The sequence below is a fragment of the Hylobates moloch genome, unplaced genomic scaffold (assembly GCF_009828535.3).
Source record: "Hylobates moloch isolate HMO894 unplaced genomic scaffold, HMol_V3 SCAFFOLD_9, whole genome shotgun sequence".
In the NCBI taxonomy this organism is placed as follows: Eukaryota; Metazoa; Chordata; class Mammalia; order Primates; family Hylobatidae; genus Hylobates; species Hylobates moloch.
This window is the reverse complement of record NW_026652284.1, coordinates 71,066,965-71,089,519: the sequence shown is the minus strand read 5'-3', so window position 1 is coordinate 71,089,519 and position 22,555 is coordinate 71,066,965. Positions and strand designations below refer to the sequence as shown.

General features: G+C 37.9%; 1 protein-coding gene across 1 annotated transcript in view; it reads right to left on the bottom strand.

The window, feature by feature from the left end:
• Positions 1-22,555, bottom strand: part of NECAB1 (N-terminal EF-hand calcium binding protein 1) — a 176,524-nt gene that overhangs the window by 5,566 nt on the left and 148,403 nt on the right. The window contains exons 9-11 of the mRNA XM_032760018.2: positions 16,994-17,047; positions 10,484-10,596; positions 1,226-1,303 (exon numbers count right to left, since the gene is read on the bottom strand). Of these exons, the coding sequence (XP_032615909.2) occupies positions 1,226-1,303; positions 10,484-10,596; positions 16,994-17,047 (245 nt within the window). The remainder of the gene's footprint in view (positions 1-1,225; positions 1,304-10,483; positions 10,597-16,993; positions 17,048-22,555) is intronic.

The following is a 22,555-nucleotide window of genomic DNA, read 5'->3' as shown; positions in this document are numbered from 1 at the left end:
TTTTTATTTACAATCTTCCCGACTACAGCAAAGATCAAATTTGATCCAGATGGCAAAGTTTGGGATGATTTGGATTAAATAAGCTCCTGGATACAAGCTTCTTTTAATGGTTGTTCAGCTTTCAAAAATGACTCAGGAGTAATTTAATAATTGTCATCAGAAACTTTTTAAAAAAGGTTTTAAACCAGGAGAACATTACTTTTTTAGAGGATAAAATAAGAAGTAGATTTTATTGCACCAAATTTAAATAAAAAAGAATATTGTAGCTGTTAAAGAGTGTTTAAAAACAGGATAGATAATAAGACAGACTGTATATTTTACATTTCTAGATAATAAAAATACATCTAAAAAACTATCTGAAAGTGTTGGCCTGGAAGCACAGAGTCGAATAAGTTACCCTGTTTCCTTCTATGGCTGAAATACTGTTGGTGTCATTTTGCCTTCCTTATAGCACAAAGTGCCTTCAAAATTGCCACAAAAATAAAACTTTTAGGTGAAACATGGATCAACTGAATTTCCAGGTATTCTGTTACTTCCATCACCATATTTAACACCCTAAACATGGACTTATTTAGAGAGCTATCTTCTCTGTACCATTTTAAACTGTCAGGAATTGTTATATACCCTCAGAAGAGCAAACATTTCTTTCATTCCATTTTAAAATTATATGTTTGTTTTCTATTAGTAATTACTTTAATTTTTAAAGAAGCTGATTTGTTTTGAATTTTTGACAATGTCTTGAATTTCCACTTTATTTTTAGTGTTTAAAGACATTTAGAAGGTATTGGGCTGCAATGACTAAAAATTATATGTAGTTTTATTGTAAAATAAAATAACTGCGTAGACTATCCTATGAAAAATTAGGAGATAAAGCTTTTTTTTTCCCACCTCACTTTTTTCCATCCTTTGTCTCCACCCCCACCACTACCCTCACCAGCTTTAGACACTTATACCCCCATCTATATCTTCTTATCTGAAAACATCAGTAAAATGGTAAGACTCAAAGTGGGATCATTACCAAAAGTATTTGTACTTCAAGAGAGAAGTGGTTTCTAAGCCATTAAATACATTTTTTAAAGTGTGTAGAATTCACAATAATGGGCAAATGGGACAGGTTTTAAGGTAAGGTAAAAGAGAATGGAGCTTTCCTACAAATCCTAAAATTACATCATGCATATTGCCACCTTCCTGACTTCACATAAAATCAGGCTTGCTCACAACTTACCTATTCCATACACTACTATTCTCCCAGAACTCATAGATCATGTAGCGAGATTCATTTGAAAGCTTCTGTATAGAAATACTGAAATGGAAAATAAAAGGCATAATTAGCTACTGGAAATTAAAGATGCAAGCTAACTTTTCTAACATCCATATGTAGTATGAAACAATCTTACCCATTAATAGAAGAAACAATCTAAGGTGCCTGCATGAAAATCAAACAGATTTGTCAAGAATTTATTTATTCTAAATATGTCTGTTAGGCATAAGTGGTTTTTTTTTTTTTTTTTTTTAAGTTTTCTGGTTTTGCATCATGAAAACAGTGTCAGTATATTGCAGACATCACAAATGTAACTTTTGCAAAATTGTGTTCATTCATTCAAAAAGGTTTATTGAGCATCTGTTGTGCTAGGCCCAGAAAAATGTGAGTGCATGTTACCTGCCTTTGCCCTCAAATGTAGCTGTTAGGATTGGCCCTATCAACCACCATACCTCTGCCAAATTCTTAGCCTTACAACATTCCTGTATTGACAGATTTTGTGTGGTTCCTGCTCTATGCCATTGAGTCACTTGGACCACACTACTGCTATACAACTGACTCCTAGTTTGCCAATACCTAATGGCTCTCTCCCTCTTTCTCTTTTTTCTCTTTCTCCCTCTCTCTCAAACTTTCTCTCCCTCTGACACACACACACACACACACACACACACACACACACTCTCACACACACAAACTGCTCAACATTGTCTCTGGATGAAGTTTGAGAGTCCACATTCTGGCCATAATTGCAAGGGTTTTTTGTTTGTTTTCCTTTTAAATTTCTTTTCCAATTTGGGTGAGACAAATTTGTTCCTTCTGGTCCTTTGACTAGCCCGAAGGAGGAAAAAGTGTACATAATATTTTGAAGGAGTGAAGAAAGTAGGCTGGCTGAAGACATAGGTTGAGGTGACTGCAAATTTAATCCTGTAGCAATGAGGAGTCACTGAAGGATTTAAAGCAGGGACAGTGACGTGGCTAGGGCTATATTTTAGAAGATCCTTCCGATGGCACAGTGGGTATTGTATGGAGGGTATTATAAAGTAGAAAGAACAGCTGGAAAGACAGTGAAATAGAATAGGTAAGAAATGATGAAGACCCAAATTAATTTTGAAACAAAAGAATAGAGACAGATTCGTAAACTTAAAGAGTGGGAGACAAAAATAAAGATGCCTTTAAAAACTGAATTACGGCCGGGCGCGGTGGCTCACGCTTGTAATCCCAGCACTTTGGGAGGCCGAGGCGGGCGGATCATGAGGTCAGGAGATCGAGACCATGATGAAACCCCGTCTCTACTAAAAATACAAAAAATTAGCCGGGCGTGGTGGCAGGCGCCTGTAGTCCCAGCTACTCGGAGAGGCTGAGGCAGGAGAATGGCGTGAACCCGGGAGGCGGAGCTTGCAGTGAGCCGAGATTGCGCCACTGCACTCCAGCCTGGGCGACAGAGCGAGACTCCGTCTCAAAAAAAAAAAAAAAACAAAAAAAAAACTGAATTACAAAAATACAGATTGTTCAGCCTAATGGTTCATAATATATTCATATTAGAAATCAAAACGAGGGGTTAGAAAAACAATAAGGCTTTTGGGTTAACAAAGAACTTACCAGTAAACTTACCAGTAAGAGAACAAATAACTTACCAGTAAAATAGTTGATTAATGCAGATTTAGGATTCACCTAAGTGTGACCAGCAGGTGGCAGTAACTACACACAGAAGTTTTAATTTTTTTTTCTTTAGTTCTGCTTGTTTTTTTTTCAGTTGTTTATCTAGTTTGGTTCATTAAGGTATGATGCAGCAAATATTGTTTTTAGCTCAACTTCAGATTTTCTGGAGAAAGGTTTACTATGGAATCATAAGAATTGAATGGAAGGTGGAATTTGTGATTTTCTAATCTCAGGAGTTCATGAATGTGCTCTTTGGGGGTTCACTAAAATCCCAGAAATGTTCTGCAAATTAATATGCATATATATGTTTTCCTAGGAAGAGAATCTATAGCTTTCATCATAGTTTCAAAGGGACGTAATCCCCAAACATAACCTTCAACAGTATACTGGACGAAATTACAATCCATATCTATTTTCTTTAGGATAAAGTTTAAAATACTCAGCCTTGTATTTCAAGCTCTTCATCAACTGCTTCCTGAAAACTAATTCATTTGTATACTTATTACATTAAAAGCCCACTTATTCTGCTATTTGAACCTTTCATTTTCCAGGCTAGCCATAAGACCATAAGATAAGAAATTCATAAAATTTTAGCATAATGCTAAAGCTTTTGAAGGAGTAAAAAGGAGGACATCACAGTATGAAATGGCAGTGATTTAAAGTATAGCCCAGCAGACCTTCCACCATCCACCATTTATTAGCTGTGCCACCTTGATCCCAATACTCAACCTTGGTTTCCTTATCTATGCAATAATGATAACAATACTTTGAGAATTAAAGTGTTACATGTAAGGCCGGGCACAGTGACTCACACCTGTAATCCCAGCACTTTGGGAGGCCAAGGTGGGTGGATCACTTGAGGTCAGGAGTTCAAGGCCAGCCTGGCCAACATGGTGAAACCCTGTTTCTACTAAAAATACAAAAATTAGCTGGGCACAGTGGCACGTGCCTATAATCTCAGCTACTCAGGAGGCTGAGGCAGGAGAATCTCTTGAACCAGGGAGGTGAAGGTTGCAGTGAGCCAAGATCAAGCCACTGCACTCCAGCCTGGGCAACAGAGCGAGACTCTTTCTGGAAAAAAAAAAAAAAGTTACATGTAGAATTCTTAACTCAGTACTTGGCTTATTCTGTGTGTGTGTGTGTGTGTCTGTGTGTGTGTGTGTGTGTGTGTGTGTTTAATTAGTTGTTAGCCCAATAGCTAAAAGGAAAGTATCACTTTCATTGGGTGAGTAGCTATGAAAGCTAAGCCTTAATGGTGTCAAAGCTAAGAAGCAAAGCTAACAGAAACAAAAGGAATGGGGTGGGAAGAAAACCAGAAAAGAAATGGAGGGAAAATGTACATATCTATTAAAGCAATGAGAAGCAGCAAGCTAATAATATAAGTATTAATAGTGGTGGTGGTGATGATTTCTACATGTATTGCTATGTTCCAGGGTCTAATTTAAGTATTTTCCATAGATAAGCCATTTTACCTTCACAGTTACTTTGGGGGTCATGTGGCTACACTGTCCATTGCCTCCCCAAATAGTACTCTCCTCTTACTAACATGACTCTGCCACTGTTCAGTTTGCAATACACCCAATGTACCAGTCAGTGTTGGACTGAGAATACGCTGATAACCTTACTCCTCTCTGCTGGACACTTGTTTCCTAGCCTTCCCAGTGGCCAGCAATGACTATGTGACTTGAATTCTGGCCAGTGAGATGCAAGGGGAAGTATGCTGGGAAGCAGGGACTCTGGGAAAACATTTGCATCTTCAGGATCAGACATGAGAGGAGAGCTTGTTGGTTCTCCCTTTTTCTTCCTGACTGGGCCATCTGGTGAAGAGCCAGAAGGTGCATCTGAAAGACAGACCTGGGATCTTTGATGACAGCATTAAGCTGTAGAAGAACCTTGAGATTGTTGCCTCTGACTTCTTTTTGAGAATAATAAATGTACTTATGATATAAGTGACTGTTACTGTGCTTACTCTAGATTGCAGTTGCAAGCATTCCTGTTTGATTCCGGAAGGTGCTGTTGTCATCTTTGTGTATTTATTTCTCCATTGTTTACAGATAAGGAAACTGAGGAATGGAGAGACGAAATGTCTTGTCCATGGTCATCACAGCTGCTAGTGAGTAAATCAGACTTTGAACTTAGGCATTTTTGCCTCCAAAAGCTGTACTCTGACAAAGAGTTAGGAAACCTAATAAAGGTGACTGACAAGAAGCAGATGCAGTGATGAAAGTGCAGATTCTGTCTCAAAGGCACATGGGTGAAAGTGCTTACCGGAATTGCTTTACAGAATGGGTACTTTCAGTTAAGGGCCAAAAAGACCAATATGGGGCAATGACATTTAAGGACATTGATATTTGAGACTATACTGTATAGATAATGACACACAATGATCACACTGAGACAGCAAGAAAAGTCCAATTGTGAAATAATTTTTAGAAAGATTTGTCAGCAGTTGTTAAAGGCTTAGGGCTTGAATGATTAGCTTTCAATTATTTGTAAATGTAAAACTGCACAACAACACACCTGTGATTTGTTTCTTATGTGATTCTACTCACCCAAAACAGCCTGTGTCTTTCTCCTTGAAATCTTCATACTTCCTGTGACACAACACTCATTGGCTAAAGCAAGAGTTCTTTGGCTAAGCTGTCTTTGGATGCAGGCCCTAAAAGCTTCAACCTTGAGCTTTGGGAGAACTTGAATATTCCTGGATGCTTGAAAATGTGTCAGTGAAATGGTTTCTAGGGGAAATGGATGTGGCTCAGGAACAAGTGGGATTAAAGATTTTAAATGAGGAAACTGCCCATAATGGACGGGACTTTCCCTCTTGGCCTCTTCCTTCCCCATGTGCATGTCCTACTTTAAGTCACAAGCAAGGCCTAACCAATGAAGAAAAGACATGGCAAGAGGGCCAGTCCTCACATTTCTCCATACCAAGCTGTGGGTCACCAATTTATTTCATCTATATAATTACTGATTAATGAGGCTGGGCATGGTGGCTCACTCCTGTTATCCCAATACTTTGGGAGGCCGAGGTGGGTGGATCGCTTGAGTCCAGGAGTTCAAGACCATCCAGGGCAACATGATGAAACCCTGTCTCTATAAGCAATACAAAAATGGCCCGGCACGGTGGCTCATGCCTGTAATTCCAGCACTTTTGGAGACTGAGGCGGGTGGATCACAAAGTCAGGAGTTCGCGACCAGCCTGGGCAACAGGGTGAAACCCCGTCTCCACTAAAATACAAAAAATTAGCTGGGTGTGGCAGCATGCACCTGTAGTCCCAGCTACTTGGAGGCTGAGGCAGGAGAATTGCTTGAACCTGGGAGGTGGAGGTTGCAGTGAGCCAAGACCACACCACTGCACTCCAGCCTGGGTGACAGAGCAAGACTCCATCTCAAAAATTAATAAATAAATTAGCCAGGCATGGTGGCATGCACCTGTACTCCCAGCTACTTGGGAGGCTGAGGTGAGAGAATCACTTGAGCCTGGGAGGTTGAGGCTGCAGTGAGCTGAGATTGCACCACTGCACTTCAGCCTGGGCAACAGTGTGAGACACTGTCTCAAAAATAAATAAATAAATACTGATAAATGATTAATGATTCAATGTGCCACCATTATTTCTTAAGGATGTCTCAGAGTTGATTCTTACAATGTAATCCTACATTCATATTCCTTAGGCCCTTGACATGGAGTTTTGAATATATTCAAATTCTCGAATTTCGTAGCTGAGTGACTTTAGAAATCATTTTGTTCTATTTAACGACCATGAAATTTTAGGCCATGAACATGATTTTAATTGTGCTCTACCTTCATAAATGAGCATCCTGTTTTCCCAACTGGAGTCTAAGATCCTTGAAAGCAAAACTATTCTCTTGTTCTCTGGTGTCAAGAATGGTTTTGAGAACATACCGTGTATACCACTTATATTCAATTGGTACCTCCTTATGACAAAAATGGGGATTAATGAGCCCTCATGATTACAAAATAAGTGAAGAATAGTGTGTGTATGTGTTGTATCAAACAATATGTGTGTATATGTTACAAACATGAGTCCACATAATCTGCTTGAGTTTTTCACTAACAACTTTTTAAAAACTCATTTGACTACTAAAACAAAACCTCTGTCACTCCCCATACTTCGGAGTTTCCTAATCAAAAAAATTATAGGGCAAAACCTCTAATTCAGTGGCCAGAATTTAAGAAAGCCAGACGTTGTTGTAATTGGAACAGGAGAGAACTTGTCTATTCTACCCCTGGTTAACCACAGAAAATCCAGGAAACTCTAAGGATGAACAAATATTGACAAGAAGGATTAAACACTGGTTTTAGAGTCAGACAAACTTTAATAAGTTTTTTTTAATCCATCTGAGCCAGTTCCTTCTAAGCTGGATGTAATATATGCCTCTTGATTATTGCTGTGAAGATAAGAGGACAGGCACAGTGGCTCAAGCCTGTAATCTCAGCACTTTTGGAGGCCAAGGCAAGAGGATCGCTTGAGACCGGGGGTTCAAGACCAGCCAGGGCAACATGGCATAACCCCATCTGTACAAAATTTTTAAAAAGTAGCCAGACATGGTGGCATGTGCCTGTGGCCCCAGCTACTCTGGGGGCTGTGGTGGGAGGGTTGCCTGAGCCCAAGAAGTTGAGGCTGCAGTGAGCCATGATTGTGCCACTGCACTCCAGCCTGGGCAACAGAGCCAGATCCTGTCTCAAAAATAAATAAATACGAAAATAGGTGCAAAATGCCTGATATTGTTAGTCCTTAATAATATCTATTTTATTTTATGGCAGTATTTTGTGTCTAATCATGATGAGACTAAGTTAAACATCATAGGAGAACAGAACCTCTGACATTCACAGAGATTTATTTTCTCAGCCGAGCACTAGGCAATTGTGCTGGGTGCATTGGAGCACAACTGATGGCATCAGTGGCATTTGATTATCAATTGATACAGGTAGAAAATTGAATCTGATTAACTGGTACAACTGAAAAATTGAATGTAGACAGGCACACTGGCGTAACATCTATACCATGTATATTCCATATGGGTGTAGTGATTCCCTGATGCTCATTCCATCTGATGTAGTCTACATTTTGATAATTCCAGTAAAAGAAATTAGCTGAAAAAATCAGCAATAAGAAGTGAACAAAGAACTGTATGAAACAAACCAGTCTTGCAAAGGCAACAGAGAGGCTGAGAATCTAACAGGAAAAAGATGCTCTCCTTTCCTCTACTTCACAGCAGTAGCTGATGGAGCAATTTATTGTGGTTATTGAGAGAATGGAATTTGCAGCAGGCAGCACAAATCTATCCACTCTCTCACTCCCCCACAGCCTGTTTCCCTTTCCCTGGGGCTGTTCTAGTAGCTTGAGGTCATTTTCCCAACACCCATTAGTGTTTCTGAACCTAAAAAATAAACTTATGTGTCTTTTTTATAAATATAAAACATGCAATCAATCCCTGGAGATTGTAATACACTGAAATAGACTTTATCTTTTCTATATCCTCATTAAAAAGAGTTTACTGAGCTCTATTTTGGGAAGTTTACACTGTGAATGGTGTATATATAGGTTCTGCTTGCATTTTTCTTTTTTTCTTTTTTGAAACAGTCTCGCTCTGTCGTCCAGGCTGGGGTGCAGTAGCGCGATCTCGGCTCACTGCAACCTCTGCCACCAGGGTTCAAGCGATTCTCCTGCCTCAGCCTCCTGAGTAGCTGGGATTACAGGCACATGCCACCATGCCCAGCCAATTTTTGTATTTTTGGTAGAGACGGGGTTTCATCACGTTGGTCAGTCTGGTCTCGACCTCCTGACTTCGTGATCTGCCTGCCTTGGCCTCCCAAAGTGCTGGGATTATAGGCGTGAGCCACTGCACCCTGCATTTTTAAATATTCAATTTTATTTTCAAATGAGTGGGCTCTTAAAAACTACACATATTCCCACCTTTGCAAGTCTTGAGTCACTGAAGTAAAAAGGACTAAAATGGGGTTTTGATTTGTGCCCTCTGAGTCTGGTGTGAAATAGAATAATAAAAATAATCATGGAAACACAGCATTTCCTGTGTTCTTATTACAAAGGCACTACTGGAGGATGATGAGCTGTTAGTGGCACTGAGGAAGTACTGTACTCATACTCTACAGAGGAGGTCAGCCACCCAGACAACCGGGAAACAATAGTAAACGCAATAGTGACTTCAGCTCACATCTTCAGTGGATGGGAAGCATTGTGCTGAGCACTGCATACGGACTGTCTCACTTAATCCTCCCAACCATCTCATGAGCCTCTTGAGGAGAAAACTAAGGCTTAGAGCCAGTGAGGGTCTTTCTCAAAACCACAAAGCTAGTAAAATCCCATGTTTATTTCCAGAGCCAGACTTCTTAGCTAGAGAAATATTCTGCTGGGGTATGAATAAAATATAATTAATTGAACACCGAGAGGAAAAGCAAAACACCCAGAGACATGAAGTATCTGTTTATGCACACACGTACACACACATACACAAACACACACACATTTTCTAAAAACCTTCCCAAAGCAATATTTGAAGAGCCTTATGAAATATAGTTTAAGCAAGCTCATAAGGTAGGGTTAGACTTGGTTGTGGAAGTTTTCTAAAAGCAGATGAATTTGGACCTGGGCTCTGAACTTGAGGCAGTGCATGGGCTGGCAGAGACTTGCAGCTGGGTGCACATTTCTGAGAGGAAGAGTAGCCAGGTCTGAGGCAGAGTGGGGAACAAACAGATTATACCAGAAATTCTATCTGTGCATCACCGAGGCAGAGTGTTTAGATGAGGGAGAACAAATAATAGTAGTGATATGGATTCCTGGGTCTGTCAGTAGGATTAAATATAGAGTCAGGACAAATGTCTAGCCTTTGATAAGAGACTCATTAGAGAGTCACTTTAGGTTCCCAGTTAAGGGAATTCTATGATAATTGTTTCCAGAAAATTATTTTAGTAACTGTTTATTGAACTGGTTGGAGTGAAAGAACTGAAGATGAGGAATAGTATATTTTAGTAGCTTGAGATATCTGAAGCCTGAGCTGGGTGGTAACCCATGGAAAGAGGAAAGAAAAGATCTGCTGCTGCTTCATTTTCTTTTAATGACCAAGGCCTGAAATCTTGACTTCAGGGATGCCTGCAATTTCCTAATGGCTGAAATGGTCATTAGGCCACAGGGCGCACTGCCAAGGGAGCAATCACAGCTAGATGTCCTAGAGTTGGGGCCTCATCTACCAGAGATGATTTTGAATCAGAGTGCGGGCTGCCTGGATGCAAAAGAGAATTTCAACTTATTTGAAATTCAGTCTCTTCATTCAAGTTGTTCTCTCCATTTCATTTTACTTGGTGCCCCTAATGATCAAACAACACAGGGTTTAAAGATTAAAGAGAAAACATTCAGTTAAAGACAGCAAACGGCATCACCCAGGTGGAAAGCTCTGTATAACTTAATGTGAGGATTCTCAGATATCTGTCTTCTAGACCCCCAGCCTTGTCTAAAGTGAAAAATGCCTTCACTGCATTCCCGGGCTGCCAAAGGCCTAAGGTGCGGGAGTAGGAGCACTTACCGCAAACATCCACTTTGAGATGAAGCACTCTCCACGTAGTGTTTCAGAGCAAGTTGGAATTCTTCCAGGTCCTCTTCTATCACAGACATCTGCCGCTGCACAAGCATGATGTGCTGCCAAGGAAGGGGTGAGGGTCACTGCGTTGGCTGTCACGGAGCCTGATTTAAGCTGACTCCTACTGCCCATCCCATTCCTCCTCACAAAAACAGATGATTGTCATCCAAAAATATGACCAAGGAAGGCCATGACTATTCCAAGTATAAAACTGCATAAAGGCTGTAATCTAGGCAAGATATTTTCCTTGCCTCTAGTCCCAGAAGCTAAACAAAGTGTTCTTTACAATGACGTGTTTCCCTTTAAAAGCAGTGATTCTCAATGACTCGAGAAGTTTTAAAATTATCTTTATATTTATATCAAAATCTCTGGGAGTGGGGCCCAGGCACTGCTATTTTTAAAACCTCCCTAAGTGTCTCTATTGTGCAGGCAGAGCTGGGATCACTTCCCTATAACAACTTACCAATTTTTAAAGAGAAGTCTTATTGTTCATTGCACAGCTCCAAGTTCTTGAATATTTTGTGGTATTTGACATAAGTGACAATCATTACAAACAACCAGATTTCAAAAAAATGAGTAACTCATGCATTTCCAAAGGTATATCAAATATTACAGAGTTGTCAAACACATTAACTACTTACAATAGGCCCTGTTCAAAAGGTAATGGCATCAGATGGTGCTTGTTTTTAACGGATCACACTGGATTGGATGCCAACTGTTTCCTGTAACAAATCCTATTAGCATTATAGCAATTGTAGTTTCAAGGCTTCCCTCAAGACCCACCTGTGGGCTTCTCATGGAATTTTAGATATCAACATTAGTTCTTTTCAAGAATTGGTAGCGAAAGTATAAAAGTGCAAATCAAAGTAAGGATTGGCGTGAATCATAAAAGTGCATAAACAAAAACAAAACAAGGTAAGGATGATCTAGAATATGAGAAAAATAACTTCCACAATAATACCAGCTATGTAGCATGAGAGCTAGAATTAAACCCCTGGTCTACTGTTTTCTATTCCAATGGGTTTCTCATTTCATGTCAATAGCTACTATTCGTTGAATACCAATGATATTTTAGAGGTTAGGTATTCAGTATATTCAACAAATATTCCTACTTTTGTTGGACTAACCAAAGCACATGGTTTTAGTATTAATAACTAAGTAGAGTTAATTTCTACCAAAATAATGATGGATATATCCTTTTCACAAAAATCTGCAGGGACCTCTTGGTTGGACATTTGTGATTACTAACTCAGATAATTAGGAAAGCTCATGGGCTTTCCTAATGAGATATATAAATACATCCACCTATTCCATCATAATTCTTTTCGTCTAAAGGCAATTCTTACGTGATCAAGTGGGATGGATTGTAAAAATAACCAGAATCCTTCACTACCCCCCTGAACTCATGCCCTTTGACTAATTTGACTTTTTAGCTCCTCTCCTCAAGACACGGGTTCTATTTTCCCTTCCCTTGGATCTGGTTTGGCTTTCTAACCTGCTCTGGCCAATCAACGTGGCAGAACTGACAGTGCACCAGTTTCAAATTCAGGCCCTAAGAAGCCTGTGGATTTCCACTCTTTCTCTTGGATCTCTGAGATTACCATATGAACAAGACCTGCTACAGCAGGGGCCAGCAAACATTTTCTGTAAATGGACGGGTACTAAGTATTTTATTTAGGCTTTCTGTGCCACATGGCTCCTTTTGCAGCTAGTCAACTCTGCTATTGTCGTGTGAAAGCAGCCACAGCCCACACATAAACAAATGAGTGTGGCTGTGTTACAATAAAATCTTATGAACAAAAATAAGAGGTATGCTGTAGTTTGCCAACCCCTATATTAGAGGATTAAAAACCACATAGAGCACAGTTGAGCTCCTAGACATGTGAGAAAGCTCAGCCAAGATCAGCAAAGCTAACATACAGCTTACTAGAGATACAAGGAGCCCATGGGAGACCATAAGAACCAGCCAGTTGATCCCAGCCTAAATTGCCTACCTGCAAAATTGTGGTTATTGTGTTAAGCCACTGAATTTGGGGGTGCATTATTATGTTAGCAATACCTAACTGATTCATTCACTTATGTACATTGATGTATGAGTTGGAAAAATTGAGCTCTCGGCTTCCTAGATTGGGTTGCAATGTCCAACTTTGCAACCCAAACCAGATGTATCTTTTCCCCCTCTTTTCCTAAGATAGTTACACAAAGAAATCCATTTAAAGAGCCCCAGATAATCTGCCTAAGTTTGGTGACTATTCTGACAAGCGGAGCTTTTTAAATAATAGTTAATTTAAAGTAGATTTTCCGAAATCCAATAAAAATGCTTAAATTTTCTGTTCCGGCTAGGCCGAGACAAATTGTAGGATATGGGGTTTGGGAGAGGTGGAACAGGAGTCCTACTATCTTGTTAATATTTCTATGTGTCTCTTATGTCAAATACATAGCCTGAAGCTTACTAAAATGTGGGATCCCAAGATATAGTTAGCTCAGAGCACTCTGTCATGGTTGAATATCCTTTCATGGTGCTACATTTTTGTTTCTCTATTATAGGAGTAGTAGTATATCATTTATCATTTACCTTATAGAAATTTTGTTACAATGGAAGTATGGCTGGAAATTTGGAATGTCTTGGACTAAATAGTGCTGTGTAAGTATGAAAGGCCAGTCTCAGTTCACAGGATAGTATTTGCCAGTGACATTAGATTATGTTGCATCAGCCTTTGATTTCTTGGAACATTTAAAGAAATGTCATCTTTTTTAGTCTTGGGACACAGAGACATGTTTTAAGTACATTTACAGTTGTGTTTCAAATATGTCTTCAGAGATACCATAGCCTTTCTTGTATGCTCTCACTGACTCTCTTAACAGCCATTGTAGAACAAGACTTATATTTTGATAGTCTCTGTTATATTACTTGACAATAGCCCCCAAACCCTTAGGAATGTATGACAGAATGGAATGACTTCATAAGATATTACCCGTCGGTTTTATATGAGTGTAGAGAGGCAGAAAAAGATACTAGGTTCGTAGACTCATTGTATGATAAGCTATTTTAGTGTATTACAACAACAATGTGCTGAAGAAAAGTCTGAGTTTTTGAAAAGCACAAGAACGTGCTCAAATGTTGTTTAAAATTATCATGACTTTTTAAAAACCTTTGAATGAAGAAAATATCTGGAAAATGATCATCTTACTCCAGTACTCTTTTGGTAAGAAGTGCCATACAGGCACATCTTTATAATATGCTTGTTATAAATCATTTGGAACATTTAAATATTTTGATCTGGCACTTTAGTGTTCTTTCAGTGCAGTGTTAGAATCATTCAATGTAGTAAGAAATATATAAGCATTTTTTTAAAAAACTTCTATTTATTTTTTATGATTTCATCTTAAATATTATGTCATTTTGGAAGTATTCCTTGATCTCCTAAATTGAGTTGTGTTCCCTTATTGTGCAAATCGGTACTTTCCTATAATAATCCTCATCATATTTTATTGTAGATTCTTCATAATTTCCTTCTAGTTTGTTTTCTAGCCTATAATATTCACCACTTTATTTCCAGACCCTATCTCCAGGCCGGGAACATAGTTGGTGATCAAGTTATTTGTGGAACAAACACATTAAAGATGCTTTTGCTTTTAGCCATTGACTAATCTTAGAATTCTCTTAATAAACTATTTATTCCAGGAAAGGATTTGAGGTGGCCCTGGAAACTCAACAGCACTGCATAATTGTTAGGTGCTCTTTCATCTGTCTCCACCATCCTGTCCTCTTTTTCTTTTCTTCCTTCTTCTTCAAGAGCAGGCATATAAAGTGAAAAGAATTAGCTTCACTTTTCCTATGTGGCCTTTAACAAGTTACTTAATTCTTTCTCAGTTTGTCTTCTGATACATAAAATTAGAACAGTGGTACTTATATCACAAAGTCTTGGGAGGACTAAATAGAATAGTGTGTATAAGGATCCTTTCCATGACAGGTACTAAATAAGTGTTACATCTCTTACTCTGGGCTGAGAAAAAAAAATAGACTTAAAAAAAGAAATCATATCCTGGACTCATCATTATGTAATGGCTCATTGCCCAGAAAACTAGAGATGGCAGTTGCTAGGGTTCAGGACTTTTGCTGTGTGCTTAAACAAGCCTGCCAGACAATCTGCTCTGCTCTTATGGTAGGGAATCTCACAAAACAATCATCCATTCATCCACAACCTCACTAGCAAAGAGCAATTCTACTTTACAGGCTAGAAATCCACTAAACACTTGGGCTAAAAATGTTAGAGCATGGTGATGAGCATAGGTCTGGGGTTGAACTGCAGGGGTTCAGCTATGGTAGGTAAACTCCTTTAAACCTTAATTTTGTCATTGATAAAATGAGTCTGAGGATAGCACTACCTCATTTGGCTATTGTGAGGATTAAGTGAGTTATGTATGTGTTTAGTACAACACTTGGCACATAGCAAAGGATCAGTAAAGATTAGCATTTCAAAAACCAAGTGTAATACAAATTTATTCTTTGCTTTCTGTCATAGAATTTATTTTTCCAAGTTCTCATGCATTCACTAATGGAAAAGGAAAAATACCTCTCTACTCAATAAATTCTAAAACTGGTTTTGGGCATCAGAATAGATCATTTAACACATAGTAGGATGGAATTATGAGCACTAGAGCACTAGTTATGAAATAACAGTGAAAAATGATATTGGTCATTCTGAATATAGGAGGTTTTACAGGAATTTATAGTAATGCACTTACTACCATTAATAAAAAAATACAACTTTTAATGACAAATATCTTATTGTTACTTCTGAAAAAACAAACCAATTCAAATCTTTACTATATGTCTATTCCCAAAGAGCATAATTGTTATACCTCTATATATAGCTGGAAATAGGGAATATCCTTTCCTGCTTTTAAACAATATTGAGAGCTGAACGACCTTCTTCAGTCTTATTTGTTTAAAGTACTTCTATGCACTACTTAATTAGTAATGTTACGTGTGTTGATCTTTTAAAATTGGCCTTGGCTTTGGCCGCTCAGGGACCTGCCATTGGAATAGCTGCCTCCTTTCACAAACAATCCTTAGACAATTTTTCCTCCTCACAGCTAGAGAGAGAAAATAATCTCACATTAGAAAATTATTTAAGAATAGGCAATTATCTCTCACAACATTAGATAAGTTATATTTGTTTTTCCTTTATCTGGAGTATAGTTTTTCCTCTATGCAAACCTATGAGAAGATAAGAGATGCATGATCACAAGGTTAACAATTCCTGTGCCTCTGGGACTGCACAAATCCGCGATTCTTAGCATGTATATGTGCTCAACACCCCTCTCCTCTCACTTTCCCATGAAAGTCTACCATTTTAAAATGTTGGAGTCTTGATGAATTAACACAGACTACATCCCTGTCTCTGGAGGGATAAAACTAATAGACATACAGTGACAAATCTAGCTTATCGGGGGAAAGTATTCATAACTATAGGATTCTAACAGTAGCAGCCATGATTAAACTTTTCTGAGACTCCCACAAAGCTTCCTCTGAAGAATCCCTTTGGATTATGAGTTTGGACAGATGGGCAGGAGCCTTACACATAGGTGGATCTCGCCTTCATTTCAGTGCTTGTGCACAATTCAGAGATGAAAGGTTATTTCCTATCTTGGTTTCATATAAATGTGTGACCAATCATCTGACATCTATAAAGTATATAATACATCTAAGGTATTAAAAAATGATTTTTCTCCTAGTTACCCAAGATTTTAAAATCCAAATTTTCACTAAATGTAAATATAAACATCCAACTTCCTGAAACAATGTACTATGCATGTTTGCCTCAACATAAAGTAAATAATAAAGCTTGATATATACTGCTTTTAATTATTTGCTAACTTCTTTTTGTTGCATCTTAATGTACTTTTTAGGATCCCTTTGTCCATTTTTCTTCTGTTTCCAAAAGCTGCTGCCACTCTGGATGGACATCTTGTCCCTAGGGATACAAATGTTCCCTTTTGCATCAATTTATTATTTGAAAAATTATTTCTGAGCATTTTCAATGTGCCTGGCCCTAGGCTAAATGCTGAAAATATAATAATGAACAGAACCAGGTTTCAGCTCAGGTATATCCAGTGTACAACATAGCAGGATTTACAAAATGTGTTTATGATACAACTTAAATGTTGCCCTTCTCTGCCGGTCATATTCCTTCAATTATTCAATAACTCATTGATTTATACATGTATAAAGTTTTCATTTTGCACCTATTACATGCCAGGTACTTTTGCAAAAACTGTGAAGTAGGTATTAGGTTTACACAAATCACAATGTAGAAACAACACTACTGAATCCTATAAAATGAAATATGACTACTTAGTTTTTCAATTTTTCATTGAGATAACTAATTTTTGAAGAAATTGTTTTTAAAGAATATATTTCTAACATTTTTACCCGATAAAAATACTCACAGATTTAGTATGCCCTTCAATAATTTCTTCTTCCAGTGGTTCAAGTTTGAGATCCTTCAATAAGAAGAAGAAATGGCAGAAAAGAAAAAAATTATATCATTTTAAAAAATGCCATATATTCAAATCATAGTTCTCTCATGGCTAACATTGAACCAAAAGAACCTCATTATCTTAAGGATGAAATAATACTGATTTTTTAAAACTCAGCTGTTCCAGTAAAGACTCTTTGTACTCATTTATCAATTGTAAGAAGCTGTTTTAGACGTGTTCAAAGTATTGCTTTAAATTTACTTCTTGGATGCCATTAGAGAGCAAAGTGGATAAGAGGGGTACATTAAAACAGAGAGGGAAAGGGTAGGAAGGTAACGAAAGAAGAGGAAACAGAATGACTAAGCCTAACAGTCTGCTTTATTTTGCTACGAATGAGTATTGCCACATTTCTACATTTCTTGGGACATCATTATAAACATTAGTCTATTGTTACAATACATTTATACCCCAGTGTTAATTTTTCTTTATTAAATAGGAAGTGAATTAAAGAATAAATGAAAATACAATTGATATTTGCTAAAGGTGAAGAACTATAAAGACCTTGAAGTCTTAAAAAAAGGTTTTTTTTATTTCCATAGGTTTTTGGGGAACAGGTGGTATTTGCTTGTACAGGTAAGTTCTTCAGTGGTGATTTGTGAGATTTTGGTGCACCCATCACCTGAACAGTATACACTGAACCTGATTTGTAGTCTTTTATCCCTCATCTCCCTACCACCCTTTTCTCCTGAGTCCCCAAAGTCTACTGTGTCATTCTTATGCCTTTGCATCCTCATAGCTTAGCTCCCACTTATGAGTGAGAATATAGAATGTTTGGTTGGTTGTCCATTCCTGAGTTACTTCACTTGGAATAATAGTCTCCAATCCCATCCAGGTTGCTACAAATGCCATTAATTCATTCCTTTTTATGGCTGAGTAGTATTCCATCGTACATACGCACCATAATTTCTTTATTGACTCATTGATTGATGGGCATTTGGGTTGGTTCCACATTTTTGCAACTGAAAATTGTGCTGCTATAAACATGTGTGTGCAAGTATCTTTTTTGTATAATGACTTCTTTTCCTCTGGGTAGATACCCAGTAGTGGAATTGCTGGATCAAATGGTAGTTATACTTCTAGTTCTTTAAGGAATCTCCACACTATTTTCCATAGTGGTTGTACTTGTTTACATTCCCACCAGCAGTGTAGAAGTGTTCCCTGTTCACCACATCCATGCCAACATCTATTATTTTTTAATTTTTTGATTATGGCCTTTCTTGCAGGAGTAAGGTAGTATCACATTGTGGTTTTGATTTACATTTCCCTGATCATTGGTGATGTTGGGCATTTTTTCATATGTTTGTTGGCCCTTTATATATCTTCTTTTGAGAATTAAGACCTTAATGTCTTCTGTGATGACCAACGAATAATGCTAATGTCCTAATGTCCCCAGTGAAACCTACTGCTTCATCTCTGAGAACTTCATTCTATGAATGGCTATCCTAGCATTGTTTCCAATGAGGATTATGTAGAATAACTCCTTCAAATAGATAAGAAGTAAATTGAAAACTGTAGAAATCCAGACTATCTGAAATAACATATGCCTGTTAATAATAGAGCTATGTTGCTCTAGATGTGCTGTTCTTTTGTGGTGGAAGTTTCGGCAAGGTATTTAACTTCTGTGGGGTTCACTTTTCCTGCTTTGCTGTAAATTCTCTATCCCTAAATCTTTACATAGCTGGCTTCTTCTTGTCTTTCACATCTCAACTCGAATATCACCTTATTAGAGAGACCTTCCAGACCACTCATTTGGAGTTTTCAACTCCCTATCTGTATTATATTGCTTTACTTTTTCTTTATAGCACTTTCCATTATCTGATATTATCCTGTTTCATGGATTTGTTGGTTTTTTTTGTCTGTCTCTTCAAAGACCAAGGATATTCTTTTCATCACTGCTGTATTTCCACTGCTGGAATAGTACCTGACACACAGTAGGTACTCAATAAATGTTGAATAAATGAATGGCTGAATGAATGCCCTGTCTAAATCATAGCTTTTCCATGAAGGCAAAATTATATGTAATGTATATAGATGTGAATTGAAAACTAAAAAGTACTCCACAGATAGAAACTGTAACCTAGTAATCTCCTTGACCACTATTTCCCTGACACTAACTAAGGTACATTTTTCAGTTCTACCTCTCCTGATCTAAGGTATGAAAAACTTAAAACAAGCTGTATGAGTGTGACATCCTGAATTACATCCTTTCAAATGAGAATGTCCTGTGATTTGATGATACACTAAGGACTTAATGAAGAATGAAGAGCTTTTATTGTTGTCCTTGTTGTTATTTTGTTTAACATTAAAGGTGGGGGTTTTTTTTGTTTGTTTTTTATTTTTATTTATTTTATTTTATTTTATTTTTTTGAGATGGAGTTTTACTCTTTCGCTCAGGCTGGAGTGAAGTGGCATGATCTCGGCTCACTGCCACCTCCGCCTCCGGGGTTCAAGCGATTCTCCTGCCTCAGCCTCCCAAGTAGCTGGGATTACAGGCGCACACCACCACGCCTGGCTAATTTTTGTATTTTTAGTAGAAATGGGGTTTTGCCATGTTGGCCAGGCTGTTCTCGAACTCCTGACCTCAGGTGATCCACTTGCCTCGGCCTCCCAAAGTGCTGGGATTACAGGCATGAGCCACTGCACCCAGCCACTAAAGGTGTTTTCTACAGGATCAAGCAAAACACAAGACATAACCTCAGTATATCCCTATAAATTCTCATGGAGGCTGAAATGGATACAAGGAATACCTGAAGGAACCTATTTATAGAAATTGCTAAGTGTTATATTCCCCTACATGCATAGAATAGGGCTTGGTTTCAGTGCAGGAAGAATTTATCATAAATACTTAATGCAGAGAAAAGATAACATATGTTCCACTGCAGGTACACTTCCTTTTAATGGGAAGATCAAAACTAGTGTTAACAACTACAGGAGACAAGGTACTCAGCAGTGAAATGACATACTCAGCCACTGTTTGGCAACTGGGTAGTTTTTCTCTAAAAACCTAATCAGCACAGTACAGAATAAGTTGTAGAAGAAAACTGAACTTGCACTGCTTCTCCATTCATTAAGACAGCTCACACTGAGCTCCACACAGCTGGAGCCCCATGCTGAAAACCATCACATTGTACTTTTAGCAAACCTCTTAGGTACTGTCCTCAAAATGAAACCCTTTTATAGGAAGGGAGGGAGAAAAAAAGTCTAGAAAAAAAAGAAATGTGACAATACTTTGATTTAAAGTTAGAAAAAAAGGCATGAAATAAGTTCGAGCCATTCCTTTAAAAATAACTATAAAAATTTCAGATACCAAATAAAGACAGTTTGGTCCAAAATTTCAAAACCACTTTTAAAAGAGGTATTTGTATTCTTTAAATGAATCTGGACTTATTTAGCAACTGAATCCTTACGTTTTAACAAGCTTTAGTTTGCAAATAGAGGTCCTGGATTTGATCTTCCAATATTGGAAAATTAATTTCCATAGCCATTATTTTTCCTACAAATCTTTTTAGTTTCAGCTCACATATCAATAAAATAAGAAAGGAGGAAAGTTGATTTGCAGCAAGCTAGTAGTTTAGGTATTTGCTCCAGTAAGTGTTCAATATAAATTTAACAAATAAAGGCACCATGGCAGAGGGACAAGAACTCTACAAGGTTGTTTCCTCTTAACTTGGCTCTTGCACAGAATCTCCTTTTCAGAGACCTTACCCATCCTCAGGACATGAGGGTTCATCTTGTGGAGATAAGTCTAAAGATCTTAACCTGTTGGCCTGACTTCTCTCCTACTAACATTTAACTAGGCATTTCTGCCTAAGTGTCCCATTGTACCTTGAAATTCACACATCAAAAACACTAGTTCACCTTCTCACCTTACCTCACAAATTCTCTCTCATGTGTTTCTTCCTTTTCTGTTAATGGTGTAATTAATTGTTTCAGAAACACAGCCTCCAATCCTCAGGTTCTTATTTGAGCTCCCCCTGTCCTTAACCCATTCAATAGTGCTGTTAATTTCACTTCAAGTGTTTCAAATCCGCCATTTTCTTCTCACTCATTAGCTTAATATAGGCCCATCTCGTATCATACCTGACTTCACTGGGTTCAGTTTCACAAACCTGCTCTTCAATGCCATTTTCTGAGCTGGCTCTAGTGTCTCTGAGCCTCATTTTTCTTGTTTTAACCCATTTTGCATTTGTTTTAATTCACTTTGCATCTTGCTGCCCAATTTCCTATCTAAAGGATTTTTTTTGGCTTGTCACTTAGCTGTTAAAAAATAATAAATGCCTTCTGTTGTTTCCAAGTCCAAATTCCCCAGACTATTATTTGAGGCTATCCATAATCTGGCCCTCTTCTGTCCATACAACCTTATTTGTCACTACTTCCCTACATGTAAGACTCTTAACCAGGCCAATCTACTGAACCTCGCAGATGCCATCACCTTATTCATGCCATCACCTTACCTGAATGCCCTTTCCAGCTACCCTCTACTGAAATTTTACTTCTCCATAGCAAATATTAGTTTCCTTGTTAGTTTGTTAGCTGATCAGTGTTTATTCCAACTTTAATGACAATACATTTTCTTTTCATTGAATTATCTCTTCTTTCTGTACTGTGCTCTAGGATTGTTATCAAGACTTTTCCCCCTCCCCTATCCAGGAGGCCAGCAATGCAACCCTACCATGACCAACCAGACTCTTCCTTCTGGGAAGCAGAATTTTGAACAGAAGGCCAGCAGACTGGAAATAGTAGGAACTCATTTATTCCAGTGGAGGTAACTTCAGAGATTGTTGAGTATTTCTTGCTATTTAGATCTCTAGGGTTATCTTGTCTTCTGACTTTTCCAAATTCAGACCTCTGGACTATCTGTTGATTCTGTGAGTACTTCCATATTCTTCCAGAAAACTCTCTTTTTTATTAGAGAAATGATTTCTATTGTTTGCGATAAAATTTTTAATTAAGTCACCATTTTTAAGGCCCCAATTGAACTCTTCCTGCCACACAAAGTCCTTCCTGCGCACCCCAGGTCACAGTGATCAACCCATCAGGTGAGCATGGATAGATTTTAACATCTGATCCATTCCTTTAACATGTCTCGGGCAGTCATTAAAATACTTACTGACCATGAACTATGAATCCCATTCTGTGCCACCGTATAATTTTAAAAAGTCTGTTATCTCTCTTGCTCTGTCTTTTTAGTAGAATAGCTTAGTTTTATACATAGACAATTGTTTTCTTCAAAGTCAGTGAGAAACATAAATGTTTCTCCCTTGGTGCCTGACATGCGCAGAAAACACATTTTTTTCTTACTAATTGACAAAAGTTGTCTCTCCTATCAAAGATGTTTAAGGAGAATATCACTACAATAACAGGACTACGTGGTACTAAATCAATAAAAATACAATAACTACGAACATAAAATATAGTTCTAAAGAACTCTTCATCACTTTCTAACTTGCTTGCTTAGATAGTTTTAATAAC